At 41.2% G+C, this 19,219-nt stretch overlaps 1 protein-coding gene across 2 annotated transcripts; it reads left to right on the top strand.

Annotated features, from left to right (window-relative positions):
- Nucleotides 1-788: 788 nt before the first annotated feature.
- Nucleotides 789-19,057, top strand: LOC122417565 (high-affinity choline transporter 1-like). 2 transcript variants are annotated; one of them, XM_043431137.1, is made up of 13 exons: nucleotides 789-1,197; nucleotides 9,348-9,538; nucleotides 11,829-11,936; nucleotides 12,128-12,356; nucleotides 13,184-13,415; nucleotides 13,504-13,741; nucleotides 13,895-14,001; nucleotides 14,074-14,177; nucleotides 14,259-14,389; nucleotides 14,490-14,764; nucleotides 14,874-15,455; nucleotides 15,543-15,736; nucleotides 15,948-19,057. In XM_043431137.1, exons 2-13 carry the CDS (start codon nucleotides 9,367-9,369, stop codon nucleotides 16,216-16,218), a joined length of 2,643 nt encoding a protein of 880 aa, XP_043287072.1. In that variant the 5' UTR covers nucleotides 789-1,197; nucleotides 9,348-9,366; the 3' UTR covers nucleotides 16,219-19,057. The 2 variants fall into 2 exon arrangements, with proteins under 2 accessions (XP_043287072.1, XP_043287071.1); XM_043431136.1 differs by having other exon boundaries at nucleotides 790-1,197; nucleotides 9,345-9,538.
- Nucleotides 19,058-19,219: the final 162 nt, after the last annotated feature.

A 19,219-nucleotide genomic window follows, 5' to 3' on the forward strand; every position in this document is an offset into this window, starting at 1 on the left:
GCCGGCAAAACCACCTTCAGGACGAACTGGTTGGTCCTATCGGAGTTTCGCTCTAAACTAGATTACGTATATTTTCCTTGAAACGAACTGCGTGGGTTCAGTCGCAGAGAAAAGTCCGAGTTTTTACGCCAATTGGCCAATTGGATCTCACACGGCATATGAATTATTAATTTCAGCCGTGATGAAAGTGCGTTAAACCAAATTTTGAAATTTTTAGAAAAAAGCCATTTTCAATATTCGTTTATAGGTATTTAAATATGAAAAAACAAATTGTCGAATACTGCGAGCACTCGCGACTCATCTAAAGACTTGTGCGCGTAATATTCAACGATATGTTTCAAATTTTTGTACTTCCGTCTTTTTCAACGCAATTAAATCGAAGTCTCGTGAAATAATTGAAACAAATTCGATCACTCCGCTGCTGTTTCTTTTGTGGACCTATTTGTTTTTTAATTTCAATCTTTCATTGCCGAATAGCAATATACTTCGTTATTCCTCAGAGTACGAAGTTGCGAGATGATCCGAAAAAAAGTATAGAATATGCCTAATTTAACGAATATTGTGGAGAAAAAGTAAATGCAACAGTAGGAAGGGGGAAGGCCGTTGGCGGCAAAAGAAGAAAAAAAAAGGAACATTAGAGTGAGGAGAGCGAGCAGCGGGAGTTTGCGCGGACGGATCAATACTCCGGCACGTGGATCCCGCTAGCCAACCACCCCTGTACTTGGTCCAGAGCATCGCAGCATCCACCGCGAACTCTCAATCCCTACCCCTGGGCTCGTTCGCGTTCTCTACTCTTCCTGTTTCTCTTCATGGATGCTGGATTCTGAAACACCCACCGCACTCGCAGCACTCGCATTCAGTAGGAAATCATACGTCCGACGCATCTCGCGTCAAACCGGTGCTTCATTTTTATCGCTCGTACCTTTCCTAAGCCACATCCTTATTTTTTTTTCTCTTTCTTTTTACAAACTTCCGTCCGTTCGTTATTTGATTTTCCATTTTTTCCGATCGAACGGGTGGCCGAGAACCATTTATTTTGTTTATAGCCATTCTCGTGCTGATTCGTGCGTGTTACGTTTTTCCGTAAATCCGTTGAACCAAAAGGCGACTACCATTTAAATCATCATCCCGCAATGATCAGGTGAAACTCGGCACGACTTCCCTCGACTTTTGAGGGTCCGGACGCCGGACTCCCAGGTGAGCAGCGCACAGCCATCATTAAATCTATCACAAAAGTTTATTGGTTCATTCTATTTTATTTTTCATGTACACAAATGAATATAATTATATCTCATAGCATTTTTTATTCTTTATGCTCAATGATTGTTTGATTGTTTGAGGAAGAAATTAAATAAGATTCTCATTTCGATCTATTTTCAATGTCGAATGAGTCGACCTTCGCTTTTTTCATATTGACGAACAAAGTGTTTTGATACTTCGTTATTTAGAAGTATCGTACGAAAATCGTTTATAAAAGTTTGTCGTGTAAACTGACGTCCCGTTTATAAATAGAAACTGTACAATGTAACTGAAACGTCACTAGGTCGACACGATCGAATAACACCGATTGCTATTCGATATTGTCATTCGCACCCTCCGCCGCTTTCCGCTTTGTCGTTGAACAAGAAGCTCGCGGGGCTTTTATATCGTTCTCATACAGTCCGTGTTTAACAAAAGATAACGGTTTTCTTGATAATTGTTGTATTATGATCAAATAAACCAATAGTTTGACGTTTTTACAAAAAAAAATAAATAAATCAAATAACTTTTCAAACTCTTGTCGCTGACGCGAATGAAAAAAATGTTTGTGTCAAATACACTGATTCCAAATTATATTCGATTGTATTTCGATCATGTAAATTTCCTTCAAGCGATTAAAAAATATAATTGTCTCGAATTAAGACAAGATGGAGAAAAAATGTTGGTATTGTTGAAATCGTCGGAAAAAATGGTCTCTCGACTCAACATTTTTTCATCCCGTTGAAACGTTTGCCGCGCTATATTTGTGAATTAAAGAAAAAAGAAGAATTAATCAGTCGGGAAGCGCTTATAACAAGTACACGCGTTTCACGTTGGTTCTGGTTGTCTGTCGGGGGCTCAGTGCCGCCCCATTTTCGATTCAGCATCCAACGAGCGTATACCACAAAAGTACCAACAGAAGCTTTTGCGCGCTGCTCGCGTGTCAATTTACCCGTGGAACAGGCATTCAACGCTGGAGAGAAAGAGAAGAAAGAAAAAGCTTCTTTCAACCTAGTACGCATTATAAACTGTCGATTCACGGAGCATAAACTCCCCGCGCGGTATCCACTGATGGACCATTCTAGCGTGCTCGCGCACAGCCGTGTTCATCCATTGCTTTTCTAACCGACGAGAGCACTTTAAACTCATTCTACAACCGATCTAACCAGACTGTTTACGTAAACTCTCCCATTTTATCCTATTTTTGCTCTCAATACGTTGAAAACGAGCGCGAGGAAAAAGAACAATGAAAAAATCCCGGATAAAAATCACTGGAGTCACTATATTATATTCATTCTCGTTATATCAAGAGCCCTGTTAAATCACGAACCTCGTTATACCAATACTAAATTATTCAAGTTAGACTATTTGGAAGATAATTAGGACAAATTAATCCATTAATTGCTGATTTATCTCAATCGGGATTTTTGGGCTCCATTGCGATACGTTCGGTTAATCTCTCACCCTGAATTGAGTTACTAATCCTATAATCCCTATACATAAATCGGCGGTGCATAAGCCTGAATTCGAAAATACAAGATGAATTACGATTTGACGGAGACGAAAGAGAACGAATAATTTGGGCTCAAGGAAACATCATAAATGGATCCAAGCGTTTTATTATCCCCGATTCGTTGTCAAAATTGATATTCCAATTAAAATTCAACGGTGTTGGAGTATCCGTTTTGAAGAAACGCCAGTGGTCTAAAAAATGTGGAGAAACGAGAATTAAAAAAAAAAAAGTAAAGAGATAAGAGTAGAAGGGTTGTCGCTGCTGTTGTTGCTGCTGCTGCTGCTGCTTCGAGGGTTTCGAACCCTTTTCTTTTTTCCCTCCGTGTTTGACAATTCTTTGATACGGGGCACGAACGTGAGAGCAAACTCGTGTGGGATAAAGTTGCATCAAATGCACTTACCCTTCGTAGAAACTCGCGCTCTTTCACCCGCGACCCCCGAGCAATCCGTCGTAATCTCAGCTTCCGCACGCTTCATTTTTTTCTCGCTGCACTCAACGCCATCCAATCACTTCTCGTCTCTGCGATTTACGGAAGCTTTTCAGGGGAGAATCTTCAAGATTTACAGACCGATCGATCCTATACACTATTCCCCAGTGGAAAAATCCTCTCTAGTTTTTCTCTTGCGCGCGCGCACCGCTGACGAGATATCAATTAATCATGCAGTGCGCTAACCGCATCAATGAGACGCGTTATCGCTCAGCGCTCGCTTCTCCCACTTTTCGCTATACCATCAACGACGCGCACACTCGAAAGAAATATCGACCGAGATTTTGTCCTCGAAATTTCACGGGACAATCGTTGCTGGTTCTGCATTGCAGTTTTGTTAAATTTTCTGCAAAACTCTATTTTTCTCTCCCCTTTCCGACGAACAACGAGAGTTCCGATGCCCTGCTGCATGCATTACATTTCTCAAAATTTTTTAACGACGCATTCGCTCGCGAGATTTTTCGCATTTTTTTTCCAAAACATATACGAAACTACGCGTATATAAAATGCAGCGGCCAGCAGAGATACGATAACCGCGACGAGAGCTGCGAGTACACTCGAATCTCCGCCGACTAAACACGTGAATATTCAACGAAGACTGAACATTTCAAGTGGATATATACAAATATTTGAACAAGCAGAAACGTCGACGAATTTCAAAGTGGCTCCTGCCCGTCTGAGAAGTTGCGATGCCGCAGTTTATTCATCCCCCATGATAATACCGCGGACGATGAGATTTTTATTTCTAATCCTCGCCTGATTTATCCAGCCAGTTATATCAAACGAATGACAATTTTTTTTCAAAATCTGCACCACTTGTTCGCTCGAGCTTCGAGATAGCTTGGTATTCCAGGCCACTTTTTATTCCGTCGAATCGTATGACTTTATCCTTTCTACACGGTTACTTGGACACGAACGCTTTGAAGGGGAATTTCAATATCGGCAGGATGAATCGTGAATGGATATTTGTGTAGCTGAAGGGAGTGTATGAATAACGTGGGAGTATCCGCTCGGAACTGTGCATAATATTTTTTCATTCACTCCCCATGCTTTTCCGTCGTTTGAGCAACCTGCTTTCAAAGCTGAAAGCTTCCCTTATCAAACCTCGTATCAATAACTTTGGATGAAACAATGAAAAAAGAATTATTCATAAAGAATAAAAACATGGTCGTTCTATGCTCCCAATATAATGACGGCGCGAGCGAATTCATTCGCTTTTCACGGCCGGTCAATAAGTTTAAGGCCCAAATTTACAGTTTATTTCTGTGATTCGAAAAAAAGTGTTATTATTTGCCTGTCGATATGGGCCAGTTGTCCAGTCGGTCAGATCGAAGCTTCACGAACAAATCAAATCGATCACGATCGATCTACGTCACAGGCTTCCGTGACGAGAGGCTTGCCAGAGGTAAAGATGGCTTTACACTGGCTGTACTGGCTTCGGAGCATGATTCGCAAGCTGCAACTTGCGAAGGGTATGCGGGGTCGTAATGATGAGGTCGACGCGTTATGTCACACGGAAAGACCTTAACGAGGCGCAGGTGTTGATGTGTTTGCGGAAAGTATAGGAAGTTCGCACGAGCTAAACTCGGTGCGCGGCGTCATCCATAATCCCCGTCTGACAAGCGATGCGTACTAATTAGTCGACGAGACATCCCATGTCCCTGACATTAAAGCACCATGCATTTTCTATGGTGCTAAATTCTGTTACGGAATTCAAAGCAGCGATCCGCGCCAACTTCATCAAGGACGGCGTGCAGCTCGTGTCTTACGATGCTAATCTTAGTGAAGGATTTCGACGGTTATATGCGCATATGGAGTCTCAGGAGAAAAACTCTCAAATCGAATGAAGAAAATAAGATTACCAAATTCCATAGTAAGAAGCCCCTTGAAATATTTTTCTCCGTTAAAAGAGATTGAAATTGGACGCGATGCGAGCAATATGCCCGAGGACTTTCTCTGCGTGATCAGTATTCACGATCAACCCGTTAGAGAATCTCGGCGACGTTATTGGTGGGATGCCTAAAAAAGCGGTTGAAAAACGTCACAATTGATGATCGGTGCTCTCCTGTCCGATGCCAAAAATCTCTGAAACTTTTGGCCTTTGAATTCTATACTGAATATAACGTCAGCGGGATGTTCAATCTTCTGACACACCGCGCGCATATTCGGAGTATACCGCGGTTCGAATCAATCAAGGTAAAATCGCGTGCGGCATTCACCCGCCGCGACTGAGCGTATATAAACTTTGGCCGGACTATTAATGGAAACGTCGCTTGTTTCTGACCCGTGTGAACTTTGCCGGCCGGGTCGCATACCGTCGATCACAGTGCGAGCAGATTTTAAAGGTCGGCAGAGGAAGAGGAGGACAATTATTTGGGTCAGAGAGAGGAAAAAGCGGAAAGAGAATATACGCGGATAAAATAGAAGCGACGATACTGCCCTCCGGACGTAAATACACTCGAAAAGCTCGTTTCAACCACCACAAGAGTTCATTAGGCTCGTGAAAAAAGATCAGTATGGTTTTACGCCAGAAGGAAAAAAACGACGCTCGAGTTTTTATTCACCCGCGTAGCGTTGCATCGCTTATTCTCACTCGTCAACCCACCAACTCGCTTCGCTCTCATGACGCCCTCTCATCGCTATCCTTCCAATTTAATAACCTTCCGTTTTCTGTTCCTTCCATTCTCACCTTCTGCGCGTGTATCCTGCGATCGACGACACTTTTTGTTATTAAGGCCACATGTCTATTTTAATTGCCCCCGTGTACCAAACTCTCATTTTCTTCCGTCCGATCTGTCAACCTTTATCGACTATGCATGAATTTTCAACTGCGTGCCAAACCTACGAGACTCCGCGTACAACCGATTACGCCACACATTGAATAAAAATGTTTATCCGATTTCAGCTGAATGCCTGAGAGATTACTCGAAACGGACTCCGGATGAATATTATTTTCAGACTTTTTTATATTCATTCAGCCACTCATTATGCTTATAATACGGTTAAAGCTAGAAACCTACCGATACGTAATACCTGTATACGCGTGTACGGAACCGTACCCAAGTATTTTTGCTCTCGACGCTGGGCTCACGAGGATTGTAATTATTGGCTCGCAGCAGGCGCTCTTTCCGCAACCGATCACCCTCGACAAATATTGAAATAACGAAATCGACGAATAGTCAGGCCTGGAAAAGGCCCGATATAGGAAATAAAGACTGTATCGTTAATTCGAGAGCAGCGGATCCTCGAAAAATACGAACACTCGATGAAACCGAGCCAATTATTATTAACGACCGGCGGTTACTCGCCTCCCATCGGATCAGTCGTATTTATTTTTCAGTTAACTACGAGCGCATCAAACGTTTATTTGCTCATTCCTCCCTTTTGCGCAATGAAAAAGTAAATCGATGCTATGGTTAGAGAATCTATTCTGCACGAATTCGGTTTGTCGAACAAAGCTGGGTATCGAGAATCGCGAAGATTACGATTATCCCGATATATTCGGTACTTTTGAAATCAGGTTTTTGTTTTTTATAATTAAAGCATGTAAATATCTTTTCATGCAAAATTCGTCCATTCACTGCGCGCCGTTTTCGATACTCATTTATACATGAGTGTTCGAGATGAGTATTGAAGATATGCGGATCTTCGAACTCGTTGAAGTGGCGAATATTTGGCAGTCGCGAGAAAGAGAGAGATAGGTAGAGTTCGAAAAAAGCGAAATAAATAAATGAAAAAAGAAGATGGAAAAAGGTCCATTAGGATTATCCATAATCGGGTTTCATGGCTCTCCGAATCCATACAAATTTGGCACATAGCAACGAAGAGTTGAAAAAAATCGATAATAGGGATGAAAGAAAAATGAAAGGGCCTTTATTTGACGTGGCATTGTGTGTACTTGTCTATATAGCAGACTGCGTTCGCGATAACACAAAACTTTCATCATATTTTCTACCGTAGTTTTTATCTCTTGCTTTTTTCAAGCAAAATAAAGAAAAAACCACGCGAGACTGAACTGATTTCCGAGCCTAGAAGAGAGCTCTCGGTTCTTTAAATATGTTTCATCGTTCTCTCCCATTTGGAGCTTCGCGAGGAAATTGAAAATTCAAACGAGAGCAAAATAAAGGAAAAACCACTTAATCGGGAGAAACGGTTAATTAACTACTCCATAACGACGAGTAGATGGACATTCGATCCATGTCTTTAGGATTATCCACTCATGGAATTAATTGGGGTGAAGCTTTAATGACCAATCACCAATTTATGAAAGATTTTCCAATGGCCTTTCCGCGCAAACGTAGACTGAAACTGAAATGAAAACTTTCGAGTGATCGAGCAGGCGAATAGAATTGAAAAACGGAGTACTTTGATGCGAGGAGGTTGGAAAACTACGAGGTATTTCACGTCGTTATTCCGAATCTCTGACTTTTTTCAATTCGTTACGGATCACGTCGCATCATGGAAAATGAAGCATCGCGTATTCCTTGGGCAGTTTGAACGATGTTTCTTGATGCGATATGAAAAAATCTACAGCCAAAGTAAGGGGGACGAAATTGTTTTTCAAAAATCATTTGGAAGGGTCGAAAAGGGAGGTAGCCGAGTCAGAATGACTGCTTGTCGAAATTGTGTTGGAGGTTTTCGCGTCGAGTACGCAGCGGTCGTAGTTAATTTGCAAAACCAGCGCTAATTAGATTTCCTGCGGTTTATCGTGTTTCCCAGCAGTGGTCTTTGCCGAATAAACCCTAAACCCTCTGGCTACGTCCGAGGGATGAAAGAGAGGAGAAACCTCGGTAAAGGATGTGTATGAGCTAAAGCGAGAATTGCCGAAAAGCAAGAGGAAAAGAAAGAGAAAGAGAAATGTACAGAAGAATGAGGGTTTGGAAAAAGATGGATGAAAAAAATATGGACAAAAAAACTACGTTGGCCAGGAACAGCTTGGGTGCTCAAAAACCGTCCCAGACTTTACCTACCCTCCACTAAACTACGAAACTCAACGAGACGTATAGACGGTCGAGGCCAGTAACTTTTGTAAAAGCTCGTACAACCAACTCGCCTTAATGCAACCTTTCGCACCGTATTTCAGTTCACCGAAAAGCTGCCCACTTATCGCGCATTTTCCTGCATGAAATTGCGCCTCCCAGCACTCGGCCTTTCCCCCAAAGCACACTTACCGGTACCTCGTCGGGAAGAAGAGGATCGATCGAGCGAGAGAAGGAAATGAGAAATATTCGAGCCACAGGAAATCTCAAACTCGTGAATGACATGCCTTAAGAGTGCCGCTCGGAATTCAGATACCTAATATAGTTCGTTTCATTAATTAATCCGCTCGATTGCTTTCTCATCATTCAACAGTTTACCGCAAAAAAAAAAAATCGACGATACGTATACTTGATCTCCGGACCTTTGACATCACTCCACGGACACCCTTTGTACATTTATATATACATCCGACCTGTGAAGAATTTCTATCGACCCGTTCGCAATAATATCCTTGAGAAAGTATGGAGTCAAGAGAGACCCTCAAGAGCTCTCGAATATTCCTTTTTTTCTGGGCCAAGTACTTTAATACAGTAGGTTTATGAAGCCCTCCGGCGGGATATCAAACCTTCATTGGCTAAGTAATCAAACCAACTTTCTCACGTGGAAGGATTCACTCCTCATATACGATGCAAAAAAAGTTGTGATGGTTTTTTTTTTAGAACGCTGTGGTATACAGATATTCTTGACCAAGAAGGCTTCCCGTGAATTGGAAAAAAATGCCATTTTTCAGTCATTCAGAGCGCAGCCGAAAGCTTTAAATTATTCGGGACCTTATTTAAATGCATATTTTAAATTTTGCACACGATAATGTGAAACTTAGCGTTTAATAGCAACGTAATGATTATCTCGGTGTACCATCTACGGGGAAGCTTTACATTTCCGGATTCTCAATAGAAGAGAAAACAAAAGGATCTTCTTTTGTGCCTCGCCTTTAATTTCCTTAGCTCTGCGGCATAGTCGATTAGACCAAGAGTGTACCCGATAACCCGAGGCGCGTTTATTGTATTTCAGAAAGCTCTGAGATGGCAATTAAAATTAACGAATGTATACTCTTATCATTTGCAGCAGTTGTTGGAGAAGCAACGTTATGGTGGTTTACGTGCCAGGGATCGCTGGGGTCCTCGTTTTTTATGCCGCTGTCCTTGGGGTCGGCGTCTGGGCTGCGACGAAGAAGAGAAAAAAAAATCGAAACGGACAAGATGATATGATTCTTGCTAATCGAGGATTGGGTCTAGTCCTCGGTGTATTTACCCTCATTGGTGAGTGTTGAATGATTTTTAAGTAAAACCGTGTCGCTTATAATTCGTGTCTATGAGCGTTTAATGCGGCGCGAATGCTCGTTGACTCCATATTTCTATAATCTACCTCAAATCTGTACTATTTTCTTAAGAGACTCTCGAAGAAAACAATTAGGAGAAGCTCAAGAGGAGAGACTCGATCGGAGAGATACAAGACTTAAGGTTTTTTGTAAGAATAGTGTGTGCAGTTCAATGGAACATTGCAATCGCAAAATATATCAACGAAGATAACGAATCGAGTGATTCAAGTACCGTATACAAAAAAAACTTCTCGACGTATCCGGTGAATACGCTCTTCACTTTTATTTATGTGAATAACAAAAAGTAGGGAAGAAAAGAGCTCTACGAGAAGCCAGATCATTACTGGTGCACAGGATAACACAGGCTCTACGTATCCTGGCGAGAGATATATACTACCGCGTGAGTTGAGCGAAGGTAGGCTGAAGTGGGATTCAAAACTGAAACGAAGTTTGAAGCGGAAGTTGCTGGCTTTGTCCCAGAATCCTCTCCAAGCTGACACGACACATTTGCTCTGTTGAAGCTCTTTCGCTAAATATAGAGTATGACTAAATTTGATCCTGAGATGCGGCGAGGATCATTGGTTTATGAAAATATGGAAGAGAAAAGCTAATTTTCACTTTTTTGTATGACTCACGGATCAAAAGATAATGAGCAATGAGCGGCAGCCAATCCGGTGCGTCGATAAGAAAATGGGTGAAGCAAACGTGGAGTGATAGCGCTCGAAGCCATTCGCTGCGTTAATCGACGGGGACGCTCGAGCTCTTCGCGAATCCGTCGTGCGGACGCACGGAATTAGCCATCGCATAATCGTGCGGATAACTCACGAACGATGCATCAAAGATAAAAAAAAAAGGACCTTTCGCTCGAGAATTTAACGATCCGGGGCCACCCCCTGAAAGCCTCGGTCGTAATTTCTGTGAAAAGCTGCCTGGAGGATTGAAAAAATGAAGAAAAATTGTGCGCACAACCATAAGAATGTGCGTCGGTGAAGCTAAATATGGAAAAATCTCGGAAACGAGTGTACGATGCAGTCACGAGTCATCTCTCGAAAGAGAACCAAGAGAAAAGAATGGAAAAAATCGTGTGGAAAAGAGTCGAATGAAAAGTTGAAGTATGCTCGAATGTGGGAGTATAATTCGCAGAGTTTCGTCAAAGCCGGCATGGGGCAGCAAGGTGGGGGGAGGGGGAGAATAAAAATGCAAAGAAGACAAAAGGTAAACGAAAAGAAGAAGAAAATAAAAGAAAAAAATTGAGGGAACGACACCAAAGCTTTGGTGCACGATATAGACAGACGACGCTCTGCGGACACTTCGTGCCTAATTCACCTTAATTAGCGACGCGTCCGTGCACCTCTTAATTAAGGAAATAACACCACAAAAGAAAGTCTGTCTACATATCCTCCAGCCATTATACTTTACCGCTGGAATACCCCCGTCTATATACCAACAACAGACATTATTGAAAAATATAATCCCACTCTAAATCTAGTTAGGGTCGCGAACTCTAATTTCACACTGAATTTTTCGTCGTGAGATCTAACAAAATTAAGTTGAAATCTATTGGACAACCGAGGATCAATTTTTCCCATCCGCGTGTACGGAGCACTCGTTACATGAAAAAAGTTCTAATTACATCCGTACAAATTTTCTTCCAGAATGACACGCGAGTTCGTAGTTTTTGGAAGAAACAAAAAAAAACCGTAAGACTGTCTGTGGAGAATCGTCAGTATTTTACTCGCGCGATAATTCTCGAGCACGAAAGCAATGGGTTTTCTTTGTTTCATTCGGTACACACTCGCGGGTCATGCAGTAAAACAGAGTACGAGAAAATAACTGTAGGGAAGCAAGGAAATACTCGGGGGTGTAACGTGGCTGCGGTTTTTTGAACTGGCCATTACCTTAATGAACACTCGTGAATACCATCGTGCGGCACTCGTCATCCCTCGAGAGTACATTCTCCTCCTACGTTATTGCGGACTGAAAGATTGACGAACTTACAGATCCAAGGCGAAACGCTGTTGATACATTTACCTATTTAAGTTCACATCGTGCATGCATTATTCCACGATCGGAGCAACGATTTTTAAAAATTAATAATTTGTTTTTGTAGAATGAGTTTGTAGCGAGAGCTGGTAGTACGAATGATGAAATAATAATGGTCCAGACTCTCCCGTAAAAGATAATGCGTATCCGTTAAATGTAAATTTACAATAGACTTTCATTGTTTGCAGCGACATGGGTTGGCGGAGGATTCGTGAATGGTACTGCCGAAGCGATGTATATCAAAGGCTTGGCCTGGTGCCAAGTTCCCATAGGTTACAGCCTTTCTCTTCTTTTCGGTACGTGAGCCAACCTCCTTCAATAAATTAAATCCATATTTGATTTACATCCCGAAAATGCTGCTTTTAATCGGGGATTCGAATCGCGATGATAAATAAAGTTGGATCATTCGAGTCTATCGTATTCGGGCAACTCAATAGGTAAAGAGTTAAAATGACAAATGATAATGAATGACTTGAACGATAAACAGGAGCAATGTTGTTCGCAAAGCCAATGAGGAAGGCCGAGTACGTGACGATGCTGGATCCTTTTCAACAACGTTACGGTGCAAGAGTCGGCGGATTACTGTTTCTTCCGGCTCTCCTAGGTGACATATTCTGGTGCAGCTCCGTACTCAAAGCACTTGGCAATTCGTTGTCCATCGTCGCTGGTCTTGATCCCAACATTAGCGTTTGCGCATCAGCCGTCTTCGTTGCGATGTTAGTACCATATATTTTGAAAAATTTAAGACAAATTAAAATGCTTAGGTAATCGTTAAATTATTATTGAATTAATGCTTTTTAAAAAAAAAACCCAATTTCGAGCTTGATCGGTGAGTCTATGCTTGATGAAGTTCTCTGAATTTTTATCAAATTTCTTCAAAGAAGAAGAAGAAGAAGTCTGGCAAAAATTCTTCAAAAAGAATTGCGTCAATTTTCCGAGATTCGTGTGCTGGAAAAAACCGTGCGAAGATTCCTTTTTTCACGATAGCAAAGAATAACACTGACACGCGACTCTTGAGAATGAATCCAGGGTGATAACGATGACCGAAAAGATCAGAAGATTTTCCTCGTCTGGCAGCGGAGCCCACGCGAGGAGGAGAACTCTTTGATCGTTCCATCTCGACCTCGTATATAATCCAATGGAGGACGCGAAATCCCCACACCCCGTTAAAGCTTACAAAAAAAGTCAGCCTCCTCGTATAGATACCGTATAATATTGGAAAGAAAACCCGAGGGAATTTGCTTTAACACGAACAAGTATCGATTTTTATGTCGCAGGAAAAAAAGACCGTTAGATGTTGGCTTGGACATTATATTATATTTATATTTATATAGAGTATTATATTTGTATTTATATAGTTTATATTATATTATATTTATATATATTATATGTATATTTATATTTATATATTATATTATATTTATATAGTTATATTTATACGTAAAAAAATGGATTTCTAACGAAAGAATTAGTAAAATAAATAATGACGCTTTTTTCCATAATGCCCAAGATGTACTGATTATAATTGTTTATCCATTGGTAGATACACCGTTTTTGGAGGACTTTATTCGATCGCTTGTACCGACGCGTTACAGTTAGCGTGTATAGTCTTTGGTTTAGCGGTTGCAACCCCTTATGCCATACTCAACCCCGCTGTATCTTTGGACAAACAAATAATGAAGGAAGATGGTTGGCTGGGCGAAATAAAAAACGCTGACCTCGCGATGTGGCTCGACAGCATGCTTCTTCTCATTTTTGGTGGGATACCTTGGCAGGTATTTCGAGAATTCAAATGGATCCATCTCTTATAAGTATAATTTTGACCTCGGTGCAACAGTGTGTCTTTTGACAATTCAATTGCAGGGATACTTTCAACGTATACTAAGCATCAGGAGCACCGCAGTCGTGAGGACCTTGTCAATCGCTTCGATGTTCGGCTGCCTCGCTGTTGCTGTACCTTCCGCAATGATCGGAGTAGTCGCTAGAGCCACAGACTGGTCGATGGTCGAAGGTTTCAATAAGACCATCCTGTCGCCGGATGGTAACGCCATTTTACCCATCGTCCTACGCTACTTGACACCTCAATGGGTTGGTTTCTTGGGTGAGTAACAAATTCAAGTATAATAACTATTTATTCGAACCTCGAATCACCATTTTGAGCTCAGATCTCAGATTTATGAGGCCCGTCTCGTACGCGAGATCAACTACATGCTTGCTCTCGAGACATTTTTTCATCATACAATCTTTGCTGTAGGTCTCGGATCGATATCAGCCGCGGTCATGTCATCAGCGGATTCTAGCATCCTCGCAAGTAGTTCCATGTTTTCCCGAAACATTTACAGACTCGCCATCAGGCCGAAAGTACGCAGTTGCATTTCAATTTCTTAGATCAAATCTTTATTTTCGTATATCAATCGAAATTTCGTTCCACAGGCTACGGAAAAAGAGCTGGACTGGATCCTCAGAATTTCTGTTCTCATTGTCTCGTTGCTATCCGCCGGAGTTGCACTCACCGTTGGCAGTGTTTACTACTTATCGTAAGTAATTTGAAAAAAAAAACAAATATATATAACTGGATTTAGAAATCTAAAGAGCCAAAATTAATGTAATACTTTTAGTCATTTGTGCTCGGATCTTGTCTACGTCGTTCTCTTTCCACAACTTCTGGCGGTTGTTCATTGGCCGTCTATGGTCGACACCTACGGCTGCTTAGCCGGATACTTGGTTGCCGTTGTTCTGCGAATTTCCGGTACGGTTGAATCAATTCTACTTTTATCATCATAGAAGTCAACTTTAAACAGAGATTTAACGAATTCGTCGATCAAAATCCGTTTCGCGTTTCACAAAAGGTGGTGAGCGAGGACTGGGAATTCCGGCTTTCATTCACTTCCCTTATTACGACATTGAGACCCAAACTCAAAAATCTCCGTTCCGAACGACCGTTATGATGACCGCGCTTTTCACACAACTGATCGTGAGCTCGTTGACGAGGAATCTTCTTGGAAAAGGCTACTGTCCGCGTTGCTGTGATCCTTTGGGGGTTTATTCGCCTGGCAAGTCAAAAGAACAATTGGGCGTTGTACAGAGCAGTTCCGGTGCAGCTTTGATCGATGCGACGCTCAACGTGAGTTCTCGATACGTTTCTGTTTCTCCCCACACCGTATAAAATTATAAATCAAAGACCGTTTAATTGATCTTTATGCTCGACTTCCGATCGAACGTGCGGCGAACAGGAAACGAGCACGTACCACGGTTCGAGTGGAACACCGGATGAGGATTCTGTCGATCATTGCAGTCGGGGAACCGAAGGATCCGATCATTACCAGGGAATAGAGGATCACAATGACATCGGCTTCAGAAGCGTGAATGGCAGTGCGGTTCACAAAGCGAATCGGAGTCTTCAGAATCTTCAAAATCTTCAAAGTACGATTCACACGCCAGGACGCACGCGCTCGAACATTCCACTAACGCCGAGTATTCATTCGGACGGTCAGATATTGGGAGTGAGAAATCTACAAAATTCCATCACAGGTTCGGTCCACGTTCCAAACGAGATTAACGGCACTCACGTCCCATTACGGATCGTTAATCCAACGGCTACTCCCGGGAGCGCGTCTCTCATGGGGACTCCGGCTTATGGGAAACTTACAAATTTTGAAAAAATTCGAGACATCGATAGGATCGTTGATCGAAGCTCTTTGGAGCTCAACTTGAATTTAAATAATCAGGAAACACCTGGAATTGTCAAGAAGAATGTTATGGGCGTGAAGCTGATTGGAATGGAGGGTGGAACACTGAGAAGACCCTCTCTGCAGGTAATAGAGAATCAATCGATTTCTGCCTGCCGATAAGTCTCGTCCGAGTTATCTCATATAATCCGATCGAACGTTGCGCTCTTCCAGGGAACTTTTTCACCTACGCCATCGGTAGAGTTGGTCAACATTCTCGACAGACGGCAAAGCGGAGGGTCCTATGGTCCCAGTTCTTTGTCCCCGGTGCCGGGCGTTGAAGCTTGCAAGACGCATGGAACCGCGGTAGGGGGACAAGCCGGCAACGAAAATTGTAGAATCAAGCGAGGGATCGTTAGGCATCACAGGTAATATTCAATCTTTTTTATCTTTCTTTTCTTCATATATCAAGTGCGACGGGCGGGTAAAACAGAGTTCTTTGGAGATCTCAGGATAACTCGACCAATATTGAGCAGACGCGTTTACCCAATTTGCTATATGCCATATGCAAAAGTCAACCGACTCAATTGTGCAATAATAGTCAACAGATGAGTGAATCCAAAGTATTTATTATCGCAGCTTCAACGACACGGGCGATCGGGCTTTGACGACTCTAGCGAGGCAACCGAATTATCCTTCTATGCCGCTTCGCTCGGAAGATTCTCGTCTGACGCTAATGAAAAAAGATAAAAAACCGAACGGAGTTATAGTCCGTCATTCATCGGTGGCCGATGAAAAAGGACTTTCTGGCCGCGGATTGGTGCTCAGTCCAACTTACAGCATGTACGGATCAGCGGTAAAGAACAGCAATTATTTCGTTGCCGACGATGAGGCCGTCAGTCGATTTTAAAAGAGAATCATTCCAAGGCCCGCCTTTGTGAATAATCAACAGAGCAGATTATGAAGCGTCTGCTGTATTGCTCAATTTGTAGATCTTATTAGTCGCATATTCGTAATAACATATTCCCTCACATATAAGAATCATAACGTTTTATCGAAAATCCTTATTTTCATGTAAATAGAAACGAAACAGGCTCGGATGAATAAATTCGTTGTACCTATAGTAATACTCCGCTATACTAGACACACGCACACATTTATATTAAAGTACAGAGTAATCCACCAATCATCGCTATCCTTTGAAATATAGCACCAAATTCCGGCTCTAAAAGTGCCACCCGCGAAGCGTTAGCAATTACATGCGTCGAGGATCCCCTTATTTTGACATAACCAACTGTCGCGCAATTTCCCCAGAAGCCGCTTGTTTTTGATTCTCATGACCGATTGAAACAAAATTTCTTCATATTTCTTTCAAATTCGAAATACGGTTTTTGAGCGATGAATTTCTGTGGTGCGATGAAAACATAGAATGTACGATGTAAGAAATGTTTTTAACGATAATACACAGCTGACCCATATTCATACTTAATGTCGTCACATCGTCGGAATTGCATTGTGAAGAGAACGCATCATTTCTCGTCCAAATGACTCTGGAAAAATCTACTTTTCTAGTTTCAGCCAATGATTTTGATATTCGCTTTTGCTCACCGTAGATTTTTATACACGAATACTTTTCTTTTCATTCATACCGTTCTCTGTCATAATTTGTAAGTTGATGCGTTTTCCCGTACTTTCAGGGAAAGTACGCCGCCGAGGGCGGCGCGAGTAATCTAATATTTATAGCGAGATGGACGACAAGTTGCAAATCCATAATATAATCTTATTAAGATACGATACTATTTTTGCACTGATAGCTCGTTAGTGACAAAACGTACCGCGTTTTAAAATGTTGGGCGATGAAAAATTCGTGCAGCACAATTGTGAGGACTGAGAATATAAATCTCGGCATCCTTTTTTCATGTATAATTGTATTGATAAGCGTAGTAGAGTCCTTGCTCAATAATGTATTTGTATTTGGGAAAATAATAACGTGAGCAAGATTTTTTATGTTTGTACGTCACTCCAAAATTCGAAATGAAAATACGTGCATGATTTTGCAGTCACTTTTCCAAGTGAAAAAATTTTTGCGATTCGCATATAGATGTTTATTATTACACTTTGTGAATGGTATGGTACGTGATGCTCATCCTACGTCTCGAACTGAAAGACCAACTTTACGTCACGTCTCAAATTTTGATAACTTTTCCAACTGAATTTTGTAATCTACCAAAGAGTAGAGTTTGATATCGAATGGAATTCTCAATCCCCAAATTTTTACCAACTTGGACCAATGTGTAAAGTCTCCTAACGGAAACGTACCACGATGTTGCAAAACATTCCTAAAAATGACATATTATTAACTTGTTTTGTTTACGTATAAAAACGTCAAAGTATCTCTTAATCCTGAGCTCGCGACACGATTAGTGTTGGGCTCTCTCATTCCTCTTGTTCCAAAGCTTAGAACATCTGTGACCTGTGCCAGTATTATTAGCTCGTAAGGAGGAAAATTGGAAAGCATCGTCGTTGAAATGATCGCGAATGTCGGTGTCAACGATGAGCTAGCTCCTCTCTCGTACCTCAATAGGATGCCTAGTTTTAAAACGTAGTCGTCAAATTTCAGACATAGAATTAACATTAGGTTTAAATATTTCCAAGTGTATAAAGCGATTAGCGAAGCTCATATATGGGGACGACGAATTGATCGACGGAAACGGACGTCTCATAATATAATCTTATTTATTATATTTCTCAAAAGAAGAAAACAAATCACGTAGTCGATATGTAAATACAGTCATACTATTCGAGTGTAATTGAAAGCGTCCCAATTTCAATTTAATCAATGCCAATTAGTTTCTAAGGTACAAAATTAATGATAGATGCGATAGGATGAATTTCATTTTCTTTTACGACACGATCCTCGCGATATTGTGTCATGTGAATTACGTGCCAAAGTCTAGGATTATTGACGAAATATATTGTATATCATATTTAAATTAAAGATATATAAGTTCGAGTAGAATTAAAAATATCGTTAATATGAAAGCGATGTGTTTAGATATGAATGGATTTCATGAAAATTTTAAGGTGCCATATGCATCTTCCGACAAAGTTTACGTTTCGAAGTAAATGGGCGAAGAATACGCGAAGAAGCTGTTGATATGGTAATCAGTTCTCCAGGATCATTTATTTTCAAACGAATTTGTGAATCTTAATTTGTAATATCTTAATCGATGAAAAATCCACTTCAACGAATAGCGGTCTCTGTACTTATAGGGATCTTAAATCCAAAACAGTCGTTCAGCCCTGATTGAAAGCAACGTGGCTGAAAATACGAGACGAATCTATAAAACTCGCGCGCTTTGTGCCAGTTTTATGCGTCACAACAATGAATCAGATATTCATTCATGATGCAGCTACTGATCGACGAAGGCTTTTCCATTCTCAAACAGACAATCCTTAGCGAGAGCCGAAAAATATGTGAATAATGTATTATAAACAATTTCATAAACGAAAAAATATCACTTGTTTCCGTTTCTGAGACACGAACTATGTTACGTAACGATTGCACCGGTGTAATGGATATAATTAATCACAAAACGCAATGTGTTTCAAAGTTTTGATAATAGTTCATAGTTTGCGGACCATACGAATTACGAGGCAATTTCATTCGCAGCGATAGTTGCAAAATGATGCTACACCAATAAAGTTTCTAAGAATTAAGCGCCAATTAAAAATGATTCGATACTCAACCGTTAATTCATTCAACCCTTCCCTCAATTACTATTTAGATTAATCAAAAGCGAATTTTCTATTTGTTTTGATTCTTGGATATTCGCCCAAAAATAGTACGAAGGACGATTTTTTCATGTCGCTCCAACAGCTTACGGCTTCATGTTTTTCGATGTTGCAAT

Source organism: Venturia canescens, chromosome 10, assembly GCF_019457755.1.
Source record: "Venturia canescens isolate UGA chromosome 10, ASM1945775v1, whole genome shotgun sequence".
NCBI classification, from domain to species: domain Eukaryota; kingdom Metazoa; phylum Arthropoda; class Insecta; order Hymenoptera; family Ichneumonidae; genus Venturia; species Venturia canescens.